The 13,505-nt window shown below is 59.3% G+C and overlaps 1 protein-coding gene and 1 long non-coding RNA gene across 2 annotated transcripts; one reads left to right on the plus strand and one right to left on the minus strand.

Moving 5' to 3' along the window:
• The first annotated feature begins 3,844 nt into the window (after nucleotides 1-3,844).
• LOC105615257 (uncharacterized) lies at nucleotides 3,845-4,636 on the plus strand. Its single transcript, XR_001040474.3, has 2 exons — nucleotides 3,845-4,289; nucleotides 4,468-4,636. It is a non-coding gene; the product is annotated as an uncharacterized LOC105615257 (long non-coding RNA).
• ABHD17A (abhydrolase domain containing 17A, depalmitoylase) lies at nucleotides 4,617-12,890 on the minus strand. Its single transcript, XM_027970239.2, has 5 exons — nucleotides 12,762-12,890; nucleotides 8,773-9,309; nucleotides 7,593-7,787; nucleotides 5,196-5,375; nucleotides 4,617-5,093 (listed from the first exon to the last, which is right to left on the minus strand). The coding sequence occupies exons 2-5, from the start codon at nucleotides 9,102-9,104 to the stop codon at nucleotides 4,868-4,870; spliced, it is 933 nt and encodes a 310-aa protein (XP_027826040.1). The 5' UTR covers nucleotides 9,105-9,309; nucleotides 12,762-12,890; the 3' UTR covers nucleotides 4,617-4,867.
• Between the last annotated feature and the right edge of the window lie 615 nt (nucleotides 12,891-13,505).

Here is a 13,505-nt window from a genome sequence, read left to right on the forward strand (position 1 = left end):
CTTCTCAGAGCGGCACGCTGGGCAGGCAGATGCACCCATTTCTGCCACCTGCCTGGCACCAGGTGTGTGTGGGTGTGAACTTCAGCCTCCCTGTGTGGGTTCTTCTTGTGGCTCTCAAAGGACCAAAGCCCCCATCCCTCCTGGAGATGAGGTTGCTGTACTTTGATGAGTGTTTTTAGGATTCATGCCCATTTTGCCTTGCCTGTAACCCATCCGTGTTTATTTCTAACGTGTCAGATTATTCACTGCAGTCCAGGGGGTCGTCACACAAAGGAGGAGGTGCAGTGGGCCCCTGGCCAGGCCTAGGCAGGCGTTGGGCATGTGGCTGTCTTCCCCCATGGGAGGCTGCAGGGAGAGACCCAGGGCCCCCATATACCTTCTCTAGGAGGCGGGAGGGAATAGGATCTGGCCTGCAGGATCAGGGCTCCTTCTCATCCCCCACTCTTTGCAGGCCCAGGACCCTCCCTGAAAAGCATCCACTCCCAGAGTGCCTTTCAGATGTGCAGTTGCAATGGGGGTCACCTGTGGGTCTGGCCTCCCCGTGACCTTCTGCTGGAGGTGACAAGCCCTCTTCTATAACATGGCAGGTCAGGTGGCACTCTGCTAGGCTTTGGAGAACACCCAGCCCAGCTCCTCCCAACTGTGACCATAACAGCAGCCAGGTCTGTCCACCTCGCCAGCAAGTGCTGTGGACACAGACGTAGCTCGAGACCGTCTGAGCAGCAGAGTCTAGGCCTGAGCCCTGGGGCTGCTTCTCTGGGCAGCTTGGCCTGAGCCATCTCCCCCAAGGTGGGGACAGCAGCCCAGTATTGTTGACATGAAGATCCCCTTGTCACACGGCAGGAGCTTCAAAACTTAAGGGGGACCCCAACGTTAGTCTGGCACCCCCACCTCACGGAATTCCACGGTTTACAGGCTGGCCCTGCACCCTGACCATGAATCAAACAGACAAGTGCCTGCCTGGGGGAACACTCAGGCCTGAGATGGGGGTGCAGGGGGCCTTGAGAGGTGGCAGCCTCCCTGAGGCCTCTGCTTATCAACCATAGCTACCAGGGGCCAAGGACACTTAACTCCCTCCAACTCTTCTGAAACTTCTGAGGCCCTCAGTTCACATGGAGAACCAGGGTCACCAGAGGAAGGGAGGGGAAGATGGATGGTTGGCCCTTGGGGGCTGGGACTCCAAGGCCCATTGGAAGTCCAGTAGGGGCTCCTCAGGGAGAGGGGCCTGTGCACAACCCAGATCCCACCCTCGAGAACCCCACAGCCCCCAGGCAGGCTGTATCCCCTGGGGTCTCTGGGTGTCAGGGCGTACCCAGGAGCTAACAGAGAGCCAGAAACCTGCTTCTGGGACTCAGAGGCCAGGTGTCAGGTGAGGTGTGGCAGGCCAGGTGTTGAGGGGAGGACCTGAGGTTCTGGGGAGCTGTGGCGCCTGCTAAGCAGGGGGAGAACGCTGCCACTTGTGAATACATGTGTCCTGGGAAATCCACAAAATGGAGAACTGAAAGTTGGCCCCTGTCCCAGGCGGCCTGGCCCATGGGCTGTACCAACTGAAAGGAAGAGGGGAGCATCCCGGAAAGTACCACTGGCATCCCTCCCATCGAAGCCCCTTTATCATTCCCCAGAGGCCACAAACTGAGCCCCTGAGAGGCACCCACTGCAGAAGGGCAGAGCCCAGAGGCCAGGCCAGCCTGAGGAGCCCTTGGCCTTAGCTTATCCCTTCTGTTCACTGGGCAGGTATGTAGGGGAGGGGGGTGGTGGTAAAAGCAGGGGTGTGGGGCTCCTGACAAAAACTGCTGCCTCAAGCAAGGTCAGCACTGGGGTGTAGGGGAGTCCCTAAAGTCTTAAGTTTTCAGAACCCTTTCTAACAGAACTAGCATTACACAAAAGGCGTGCAAGCCATCAACTACTTCTTAAGACAGTTTTCTCTTGACTTTCCTGAGGGGAGACGGGGCCTCTGGACAGCCAGTAGAGAAGTCAGCAGGCTTCAGGCTAGCTGGGATGATAGGGTCTAGAAACAGACCCCCAGGCACGGAGAGTTTTCCTGTGGTCAAGGCTAAAAGGTGGGCTTTAGTCGGCAAAGAATGGCTTTTTGGGGAAATGGAATTGGGGACAAACGATTTGGGGAAAAGCAGTTTGGATTTCTATCTGCTTCCTAGAATTCAGTTGTAGAATTAGATAAAAAATTTAAACACATATTTAAAAAACAAATTATTTACAGAAGAAAACGTCAAAATGTTTTATAATCTTGGAGTAGGGAAGATATCTCTGAGCATAATTTGAAATGCAGAAGCCATAATTGATAAATTAATGACTGATAATGATTGCCTGGCAAAAATAAAATTAATAAACACAAAAAAATCTACATACAATCCAAGTCAAACCCAATAACAAGTTGGAAAAAATACTTTTTTTTTCTTCACAGTGAGATAATTTTCTTAAATTTGTTCCTAGAAAACAGTAACGCCAAGAACCCAATAGAAAAATGGACAAAGAATGTGGAATACAAATGGCTTTTAAATAGCTACTGTTTAAAATAGTTTCCAGTTTCAAAATGACCATATTAGTGATAGGAATGATCAACATAAAAAATATAAGTCTGACAGAAGCACTGAGATGTTTGATTATATTTCTAGGAAAACACAAATGAAGCTACAATGAAATACTATTTTAAGAGATCATATGCCCATTTACAGATCTATGGAAAGCCCTTCTGCAGTAAGGAATTCAGTTTCCAGGAATACCCGTACTTAGGAAGAGAAGTGTATGAGGATACTGGACCTAGCAATGCCTGTTACAGACTTGGGGAAAAAAAAATTTCAACCAAAAAGTAACAGGAATAACAAATTACAGTGCTAATAAAATATAGTGCAGCCATTAGAAGGACTGAATCCAATCTGTGTAGGGGTAACTGAACATTCTCCAAGCCACGATGATAACAGGATTACACTACTGTATAAACTCTTTGGCTACACATGCACTTTCTCTGTTGACACCTAAGAAACTGCTTGTCTGTGCCGGCGTGGACGGCAACACTGGAAGCCAGGGGTGGGAAGAGCAGTGAGTTATCACCCAACACTCTCATACTCTAGTTTTTACTCTGTGCCTGAAAACATTTCTGTTCAATCCTAAGCCATCGCTTTGGACTTGCTGCACCGCGGAGCCCCAGCCCTCGGGGAACTTGCTTTCTGATGGGGTGAAAAGCAGGCAGGCTCTGACAGGGGTAGCAGCGGCGGTCAGTGGCAGCACAAGGCAGGAGGATCAGGGTAGGGGCTTGCGGAAGGAATACTGCAGCTGACGGCCGAAGAATCGGACGTGCTAGGAGGGATTGGTAAAGACCGGGCTACTTCGGTCACCAGGACCAGCCAGTACAAAGGAGGCTCTCTGCTCCCGGGAGTACACAGCCACGCTCAGTTTTGCTCCCAGACATCCTGGATTATCAAACGGGAACCTAGATTCCCAGCAGGAGGGCTTGGGGACTCGGGAGGGACAAGCCTGGGCACCGTCCTCGGTCGGGGACCGCAGGACCAGGGCTCCCGCCGGGCCGATCTCGCGTGCCCGGGGCCACTCTCGGCTCTCCCAGCACCCCAGGCCCGAAGCCCTGTTGAGACCCACAGAAAGCGCTGACACACACCGGCCGACGTCGGCCAGCCCGCTGGGCGCAGCCCCACGGCCGGGACGGCGGCAAGGGCAGGGCCGGCTGCTGGGCCGCCGCCACTTACCGGCCAGGCCGTGGCCTCCGCGCCCTCCACCGCAGCCAAGCGCGCGCCACCCCACTTCCGCTTCCGCTCGGCCGCCCCCTTCGGCGTCACCCACCCCCCCAGGCCGAGACACCGCCCCCTTCTTTAAAGGGGCCAAGGACCCCGAGGGGACGAGGCGGAAGCAGCGGTGGCTCCCGGCCTCGCCATTGCCTGGTGTCGGGCACAAGGAGCTGCGGCCCGACTTCGGCGTGGACGACAGGTCGCCCGTCTCTGAAGCCTTCCGAGTTCTAGAGCGCCGCCCTTAGAGGTCGCAGGGGGCACTCCGGGGGGCGGTGGTGAGCCGGACGTTCTGCCAGGGTCCCGGAAGACCTAGGCCGTCCCTGTCTTTAAGGGCATCCCCCGCGGAGTATTGAGCTCAGACCAAGGTCCGGAGGTGTGCTGCAGGAGTGTTCCTCGTGACCCCATTCCTGGGGAGGCCGCACGGAACCTCGGACCTACCACTGCCCTCCACTGGACGCAAGCGTGCAAGACTCTTCTTGGTCCTCTGCGCAGGGGGAAGCTAACCCTAACCCTGCGATGTCTACCACACGGGTACGGAAGGGTACCTGTCTCGCTGAGGGTCCAAAGACGTCCGAGCCTAAACCCGCGGCGGCCACTTCCACCCCCAGGGTTGTCTTGCGGATAGGGAGCCAACCACCCTCCCCAGGCGTGCCCTCAGAGCACGCAGGGTCCTAGATTCGAATGCTGTCGCCCCTCCATCACCACCTAGGTAACCGACAGCTTCAAGGACCGGAACTCTGACCTGGCATCTGCAGTTGTGAACTCCCCTGGAGGGTTGGGGACAAAGCCTGGTCCCCCCGTCTTGGGCTCGCTGAGCCCCATGGAGAGCACGCACAAGCCAAGAAAGGAAAAGGAACCTTAAAATTTTAAATCTTTAATTTGTTTTCACGTTTTTCCTTCGTTTTGCTTCCAAAAGGAAAGGTGCGCATAGCTCCGTCACCCGTACATTGTCCACGGCTCAGGGGCCGGGGCAGGTCCCGACCCCTGCCGGCCGGCTGCCTCTAGGGCGTGGGGCGCCCGGGGGTTCACATGCAGCCCCCGGGGCCGGGGCAGGGTCCGGGCGCCGCCTTATTGCTGAGGTCCCGGCGCGGCTCGGGCCGGCCACTAGGCTAGGCGCGCTGGCTGGGGAGCTCCTGGGAGATGAAGCGGCGCAGGCGCTCCAGATACTGGCTGTAGAGCTCGATGTCGTTGTGCCCGGCGCCCTCCACCCACAGAGGCTCCACGGCCTTGGGGCAGCGCTCGTAGAGGGCCAGCCCGTGAGAGAAGTCGATCACCTCGTCCTCCGTGCCGTGGATGATGAGCACCGGCGACGTGATCTTGGACACCTTCTCGATGCTGTGGGGCGGGGCATATTAGGCCTCCGCGCCCCGCCCCTCCAAGGTCCCGCCCCGCCCCAGTCCCCGCCCCAGTCCCCGCCCCGCCCCGCCCCGCGCTCACTTGGGGAACGCGTCAAAGCAGTAGGTCTTCTTGGTGTCGGGGAAGGCGACACGCATGCCCGAGGTGAGCGGCGAGTGCAGCACCACAGCGGCGCACTCGTAGCGCGAGGCCAGGTCCACCGTGGGCACCGTGCCGATGCTCTGCCCGTACAGAACTATGCTGTCCGGGCTGATGCCGTACCTGGCAGCGGTAGGGGCAGGATCAGCAGCGAAGCAACTCACACACCCCTCCCACTGCCTGCCCTCCATTCTCTGCGCAGGCTCCAGGAAATATGATAGGGACCTGGAACCCTCCCCTACCTGCCAGCACCGAGGGGGCTGGCTCAGCAGGGGAGGCAGGATCCCCAGGTGTGAGGAGAACTGATTGCCCACAGCCCAGACCCTCAGTTTCGATAGTATCTACTTGGTCACACCTGGGCAGTACACCTGTGAAGGCCCTACCAGCGCTGTGGTTCCCGGAGGGAGGTCCCTGGCGCTTCTTCTGCTTCTCTGGTCACCCGACCTTCCCGACCCATACACACACTAGACCAGGGCCACATACAGAACCTGCTTGGGGCCTTCCTGCTGATGCAGTTCGGAATTTGACAACCCTTCCTGGTCCCATTGCAAGGGGGTGTGTCTTCCAGTCACCCTCACCCACTCCCTTTGCCTTGGGGAATGAAGACAGTCCTGCCCAGTTATCTCAGCCAGTATGCAGCCCCTCAGGTGCTTAGTAAAATGTGGGTGAGCAGGACAGTGGCCCTGAGGGGAATGAGTGGTCACTACCTCCTTCCTTGGGCATCTTTCCTACACAGCGGTCAGGTCCTATGCCCCTTTCCCCCCTACTCCACACAGACCTCCCGGAGCACCACCTCAGCGCAGTTCTTTCCTGACCACTCAAGGACCCACTCACCACCCTCCCAGTATAGGAGGTCTCCATGGCCTTCCCTCCACACATCCCCAGCTGTGATCTCAAAGGGGGTGCCCCTCTTCCAAGTGGCCAGGGCACTTGGGCCCCTGGGCCCCCAGGGGTCATCAGCACCTGTCCCTGCCCTCTGCCCCAACTCCAGGCCTTGGGGATGCCACCCAACCTTGTGCCAACGCCTCTTGGCCACTCCACCCCAGTCTGCTCCCTGGTTTGCCAGGAGCACTGCTGTGCTGAGCACCAGCCCGGTCCTATCACCCAGATCCGTGCAGGACTCCCAGCTGCACCTGGCTGTCTCTACCTAGACAAACGCAGCAGGTGCTGGATTCCATAGCTTTTCCAGCCCCCTTCCCCACCCTGCACCACTGCTTGGGCCCATGCCTCCAGCCCTCCTAATTGTTGGGGCTAAGGGACAAGGTTGCTGGAGGTCAATGCTGGCAGCAGGTCAGATGGATGGATGACAGAGCTCAGAACCCTCACCCTGCGGCAGGGCATGATTCTGCTAGCAACCCCCAGCCAGCGGGGACAGGCTGAGGCAGCTGTGTGTGGAACACTTGCACTAGGCCACCCAGCATGAGTCCCCAGTACCACAGAGGTACCAGGGGACCCTGCTCCCAGGGCCTGCATCAAAGACTCCTGGTGCATCACTACAGCAACCAGGGCCCCGCCTCCCCAGGGCAAGCTGGCTATGCGCCCTGCAGGAGCTGGTCGCACCAGCTGGCTAGGCATGGCTGAGGTCAGGCTGCCCTGGGCAGGCAGAGGGCACCGCCTCTGGGAGGCTGGGGGTCAGGTGCTCCCTCCAGGGCAGTGTGGGGCACCAGGCCACAGGTTGTGTGTGCTGGCTCTGAGACTGAGCCACCTGGCTTCAGTGAGCAACCATGGGGTGAAAGGAGGCTGCCAGGACCTGGATGACAAGGGCAGTGGGCTCCAGGGGTAGAGGCGTAGACAAGACCACAGAGACCCTGTCTGAGTCAAGCCAGCAACTGTGCTGGGTACTGTGCCTGGGGAGGCCCAGCCTCTGCTAGCTGACCTCCCACAGGGGCTGTTTTGGGAACTAAGCTGTCTGACAACACCTCCAGGCCCACAGACCCTCCCCAGAATGAAGCCAAGCTTCACAACAAGAGGTCTGGCCCCTCCCCACCCTTCAAATGCTCCCTTAGGCATGGGGATCTCCGAGTCCTTTCACACCACCCTCACACACCACGTACCAGGCCCAGGAGAGGCCTGAGTCCTCTGCCTGACTCCTCCCTCCAGGCAGAGCCTCAGTTCCCATGGAGAGAACCTCAGGCCCTGTCCCTGCCCCTCCCAGACCGTGGCTCCCAGGAGATCACTCCAAGGAGGGCGGAAGGGCCCCATCCAGCCTCCCTGCACACCAAGGAGACAGAACTCGGGTCAGGCTTCACCCTGCAGCCCCCCACCTGGGCTTCTTCCCACAGGGTCCAGTCACCTGGGAGGAGACGCGCACCCCTGCCCCCCCTTGCAGCCTGGGCTCACCTGGTGCGCAGGGCCTGCCAGGCAGCGTCAATGTCAGCGTACAGATTCTTCTCGGAGGGTTTGCCGGAGCTCACGCCGTAACCAGAGTAGTCGTAAGAGAAGATGTTGCAGTTGATGCGTGTGCCTAAGCCGATGTAGAAGCTGCTCATCTGGCCCAGGTCCACTGCGTTGCCGTGTGAGAAGAGAACTGTGTACCTGGTGAGGCGAGGAAGCACAAGTTAGAGGGTGATGGAAGGAGGGGGCTGGCGCCCTTATAAAAGGAACAGAGGATTGGTTCTACTCAGTGGGACTTAGGCCAGAATAGACAGTGAAGCCTCAGGCTCCCATCATCCAGGGGACCACCCAGTGTGAGCCCAAGAAGCCACAGTGACCTTCACATCGATGGCCCTGGGTGGCAGCTGCCTCCCCCCGGAATCATTCTTGATGGAGAGACTCTGAGAGCTTAAAGATGGTGGCTCATCTCCCTGATGCTCTGAACCTTCCTGGAGGATGAGACTGCGGGGCTCCGACCAAAGGGAGGAGGGCCACATCCTGTTCACTGCGGGGCGGCTCTTCCCTCTCCACGGGAAAGGACCAGGGCCCTAATCTCTGCCCAGGGTCCCACGCGGCCCTTCCAGGCAGTCTGACCAGTCTGGATCCTGGTTGACAGGCTCCTAGAATCTTCTTCCTCCAGCACCACTGGACTCCAGCTCAGCCCAGCCAAGAGGTAAAAGCCTGCCCTTTGGACCTGGCCTCCTCTGCTGGCAGAAGCAGTTGGAAGGCCCCACCTCTGTGCCACCCTGGGGCTCAGGGAGTCAGACCTGGCCCCAGTTGCCAGCCTGGTCTCAGGGCGACCACCCGAAAGCGGGTGCCGAGGCCTCACTGGGCACTCAGGGCCCAGGAAACTGACCCAGGGCATGTGAATACTGAGACCCAAAGGCAGGAGGCTCCCAGAGAGGGCCCCCAAAAGGCTGCACGTGGAAGGACCCCAAGCAGTTTCTCGGTGGCCGTGGGCAGATCTCATCTGCTGCTCCTTGGCAAGAAGAATCTCCGGGACACCCGCCCACCCAAATGGGCTTTCGCTGGCTCTGGCCCTCTGGTGGTCTCCATGCGCCACAATGAGAGGCTGAGAACAGAGCATGTCTGGGGCCCCCATCCCAGCTGGCCCCTCCACCATAGGGGTCGTGTCTGAGCGGCTCACCTGGCACCAGGCACACAGCGCACGTACATGCAGGAGATGCGGTTGCCCCGGCTGCTCTTGGTCAAGAAGACCTCGATGGTGTCCAGCTCGCGCTGGCTGTACTGGAAGTCGGCGCGCTCCATCAGATGGAGTTTCCAGCGCCCAGGGGTGCCAGCCAAGGCCCGCAGGTTCCCTGAGGGGGCAGCCCCGGCCCCACCAGGCCCGGGCTCAGGCTCAGGCACCAGCGAGTAGGTGGGCTCCGGAGGCAGGAAGGCGAGCTTAGCGGCAATGCGGCCGGGGCAGGGCGGGCAACAGAAGAGGCAGCAAAGCTCGGTCACTGACAGGCCGTTCATGGCGGGGGCCGGGTGCCGGGGCGGGCCTCACCCGGCAGGGGAGGGCTGGGGGTGCTCGGAGACACAGGCAGGGGACAGGGCGACCCCCGGCCACTGTCCCAGACAAAAGCCCCGTTAGGAGGCCGTGGCACAGCCCCATCGCGGTCCAAGCTGAGCCCTCAGGAGCCTCGCAGCCTCGCGTGTCCGTGTGGCACAGAGGGAAAGCCTGTAGGGGGACAGCATGATGTGGGGTTCTCCTGGGGCTCCCACAGATCCCAAGCCCTGGGCTTTCCCCTCCGCCCAATCTCCACAGCTCCACCCACCGCCCCATGGCCTGGCCTGCCCTCCCTGGGGCACCAAGGCCTCCCAAGTGACCCTGGTGGGACGCAACCAGCCCCCTGCCTGCTACCACACTTCCTCAGCCTGCAGGTGACTCTTGCCATTTAACCCCATTCATCAGTCCAGCCTCCGCCTGCAGGCTGTGCTGGGTGATCAGCACCCTGGCTACCCAACTCTCCCCAATACTGCCCCTGCCCCAGGTCCAGGGAGACCAGTACCCCCAGACCTCTGTCCACATAGCTGGCCCAGACTCTCCACCCCCTCCCATCTGGCACCCCCAGGTGACACAGCTCAGCCGAGGAAGGAGCGACTACTGACCACAGGGACCCGCGAGCATGCCCCCAGGGCCTGCGATGTCCGGAGACAGGAGTCCAGGCAGAGGAAATACAACAAACAAAGGCTCTGGGAACAAAAGCAGGATACATCTCCAGGCTGGGAAGGCCCAAGGAGCCGGGACAATGGCTCTCTCCTGTGCTTGGGGCCAGGCCCCAGTGGGGGTTGGGGTCCACAGGAGCCTGGGGCACCTTCCCCTGCTCCGCCAATTTAGGGGTCTGTGGCCTCGGGGAAGTCACTTAGCCTCTCTGGGCCTCAGTTTACACTTCCATCAGTACAGACACCACACAGGTCACAAAGAGAGTAAATGAGATGAGGGGAAAGAGATGGGACAGGCAGGGCTCAGGACAGGCACAGAATGTCCTGAACGCGATCTCGGGCAGACTACAGCTGAGCTGCTAAAGCAGCTACACTCAGTATGCACGGAGCTGCCAACAGAGAGGCTGGAAGAAAATACAGAGGTCTGAGAAAAACCTACTCACTTACTACGTTGTCCTTACAGCCTGGAACGAGGGAGGGACACATGTTCACAGCTCACTGTTGGCAGCAGAGCACCTGAGCCTATTCTGTTTCCCGGCCACAGCATTTGAAAATCACTGGGCCCGGGCCACATGGATGCAGAGCAGGTTGGTGCAGTCCAAGGCCCAGAAACACACCTGCCCCCTGCAGACCTGTGATCTGAGACTAGGGGCCGCAGAAAGCTACATCTCACAGTCACTTGGATCAGGGGCACATGGAGGGGTGTGGGAGAGGGAGGCAGGGACACAGACGGCCTCCAGGAGCCCCCCAGACTCCCAGGTGGGATACTTGTGTTACGTGCAAGTATGTTCAGAAGGGAGAGTCTATCACATTGGTTCTCAGACAAAGGCAAATTTATCCTCTGGGGACATGGGCCAACCACTGGAGAGACATCTATGGTTGTCATGACTTGGGGGGGTTACTATTGGCACTGAGTGGGTGGAACCCAGGGATGCTGCTCAACACCCCACTGTGCCCAGGACACACCCCCCCCAGAGTGTCAATCAAACTGAGGCTGCTCCAACATATTCTCAGAGAGGTCCAGGCCCCAGCAGGTTGACATTCCATTGGTGCTTGATGGCATGGCAGGTCTAGAGTTTGGGCAGCAAGGCGAGGCTGGTTTTGAGAGGGAGGCCTGGCTGAGAGCCAGTGGGCAGGTAGGAGGCCCCTGGAGACCTGAGGATGAACAGGCACCCCAAGATGGACAAGGGCCCGCTGACCAAGCCAGAAACAAGGATGCCATCCTTGGCACCTCCCTGCACCCTCAAGACCGGCCCATCACAGGGCTTGCTGACTGCCTCTCTCCCTCCCACCACCACCTGGGGCACACACAGTCTTCTTCTTCGCTGGTTCCCCCCTACCGTTGACCACCGCCACCCTGTTCCATGCCGTTCTGCCCTCTCCAGCCAAAAGATCTTTTCACAACACAAATCTACCAGCCACTGGGCTGTTCCAGGGGTCCCACTATTTTTATGATGGAGATCAAATCCCTCACCACTGTCTGCTGTGGCCGACCTCTCCAACCTCCCTTGCTCATCACTAACCCACTTTCCCCAGATGAACCATACTGTCCTCTCCTGCCTCAGAGTTGCAGCCCCATCAGTTCCCCTAATTGCACAGCCTGGGCTCCTTGTCCCATCCACCCTTCACATCTCCCAGCGCCCTTCCAAACAGATTAGCCCCTTCCCCAGAGGCTCTAGGCTCCAGATCTGACTCCACAGCTTGTATGTATAAATTCAGCTTTCACCGCCCCTCCTCCACCTTCAACCAAAGAGAAACTCCATGAGGGCAGGACCACCACCAGTTCTCACTCAATCAACAATGGCTGAATGAACAGACAAAGGACCCGGGGGAAAGGGGGTCTCTACAGTCTGCCATGCCTGACAGAGAGCGGGTACAGTCTCTTCTCAGCCCTCCCAGACCTGGGACCTCCCACAGTCTTACACGGATATCAATGAGGGTGCCAGATATCAATGAGAGTGCCGGCTCTCAAACTGCAGAGCACACCTAGATGCCTCAACTCACTGGGCAGGCACTCCCAGCACTCAGAGCCCAGTGATTCTGTCCACAAGCACATATCCGGCACCCCGCTGCCAGGCCCAGTGTGGGCTGCTGGTATCATGAGGATCAACAAGGAGCCAGGCAGTTACAATTCTCCAAGACGACCTAAATATGGACAACTGTGACCGCACCTCTCCCAGTCAGTCTGAAAGGCGCCTGCAAAGTGCCTGGTGACAGCGACCAGGACAGCGGGGAGAGGATAGTCAAACCCCAGAGGTGATAGAGGGTTCCAGGAACTAGGGGTCCTGGACTAGACAGACACTGGGAGCAACAGTGAGCAGAGGGGTCCTGGAGAGAGCTGGGTCAGGCCTCGCCCATGAATCCTGCTGTAGAATTTGAGGGAAATTCACCCTGGGGGAAACGGGGAGCTTAAGGAGTGGGGGTCTGCGGTGGAGCCCATGGGTTAGGGCCTGTGGATGGTGCCCTGATAGCAGCCTGCAGATGGGACTGGAACAGAGGCTGGGAAGCCTGCCCAGGTGTCCAAGCCGGACGCAGGACGCCCGCGAAAGGGCAAAGGTGTCTTGGAAACGTTTAGGAAGCAAGGCTCGGCTCCGGCTGCTGTGGCGGGAGAGGGTGTCAGGCTGGGGCATCTGTTCGGGGCCGGGGGTCAGAGTCCGCTGCTCGGACAGCGCACTCCACGAAGGCGGGGCCGCGTCTCCGGGAGGGTGAGCGCATATCCCACGTCGGAGGACTGAATGGACTGCGGACGGAGCTCTGCCAGAGTCGGAGGCGCTGTTCCTTGGTCCCGGGCCCTGATCAGTGGTCCTCCACCCGGGACCGCGGCCGCCCCGGGAGTGCGGGGTCTCAGGGACGTCCGGCCGGATTGCCCCAGCCTCGCGGCCCGGCCCGGCTCTCCAAACGGCCGCGGGAGGCAGAGACAGCGGGAGGCACTCAGAGCCGCCACGCCAGCCCCTGCTTCACACTCACCGCCGCGGCCTGCGCCCCCCGGCCCCGGGGCCGCGCTCCATGGCTCCCCGCCGCCCGCCCGTCAATCCCTCGGCGCCCCGGACCGGTCTCCTGCGCCGCCACCGCCGCCGCTCCCCCGCGGGAGGAAGTGAGCCTCACTCCCGCGGCCGCCCCGGAAGTGACGTGCAGGTGTGCGTGGGGAGCCGGAGGAGCCGGGGGCCAGGACCGGGAGCGGGCGCGGCTAGCGTCCGGGGGCGGGGTTAACTTTCGTGGTGGGCGGGGAATTTGTGGTGGGCGGGGCGATTGGGTGGGCAGGGGCCGAGCTTCAGGTTCCAATCAAGGTTTCTGGGAGTGGAGACTCAACCGTTCGCTTAATCTTTCTCTCATTCCAGGGCTAGGACTCTAGTGAGGAACTCTTCTGGCATCAAAATTTACAGGGTGCCAAAAAACTCAGTAGGGCTTCCCAGGTGGAGCTAGTGGTGAAGAACCTGCCTGCCAATGCAGGAGATGTAAGAGACTAGAGTTCGATCCCTGGGGTCTGAAAGATCCCCTGGAGGAATGCATGGCAACCCACTCCAGTATTCTTACCTGGAGGACCCATGGACGGAGGAGTCTGGCGTGCTGCAGTCCATAGGGTCGCACAGAGTCGGAAGCGATTTAGCACAGAACAAAAACCTCAGTGGTCAACATAAGAACTATTTTAATGCACCACTGAAAAAACAAAGTTTTGGGACCAAGTGAGTTCACTTTCACTTTTCACCTTCA

This window comes from Ovis aries, chromosome 5, assembly GCF_016772045.2.
Source record: "Ovis aries strain OAR_USU_Benz2616 breed Rambouillet chromosome 5, ARS-UI_Ramb_v3.0, whole genome shotgun sequence".
NCBI classification, from domain to species: Eukaryota; Metazoa; Chordata; class Mammalia; order Artiodactyla; family Bovidae; genus Ovis; species Ovis aries.

Coding starts and splice junctions, on each gene's coding strand:
- ABHD17A (XM_027970239.2), bottom strand. CDS start 9,104: ATGAACGGCCTGTCAGTGACCGAGCTTTGCTGCCTCTTCTGTTGCCCG. Junction 7,788..8,772: donor CGCTGTGTGCCTGGTGCCAG/GTGAGCCGCTCA, acceptor TCGCCTCACCAG/GTACACAGTTCTCTTCTCAC. Junction 5,094..5,195: donor TGCTTTGACGCGTTCCCCAA/GTGAGCGCGGGG, acceptor CCCGCCCCACAG/CATCGAGAAGGTGTCCAAGA.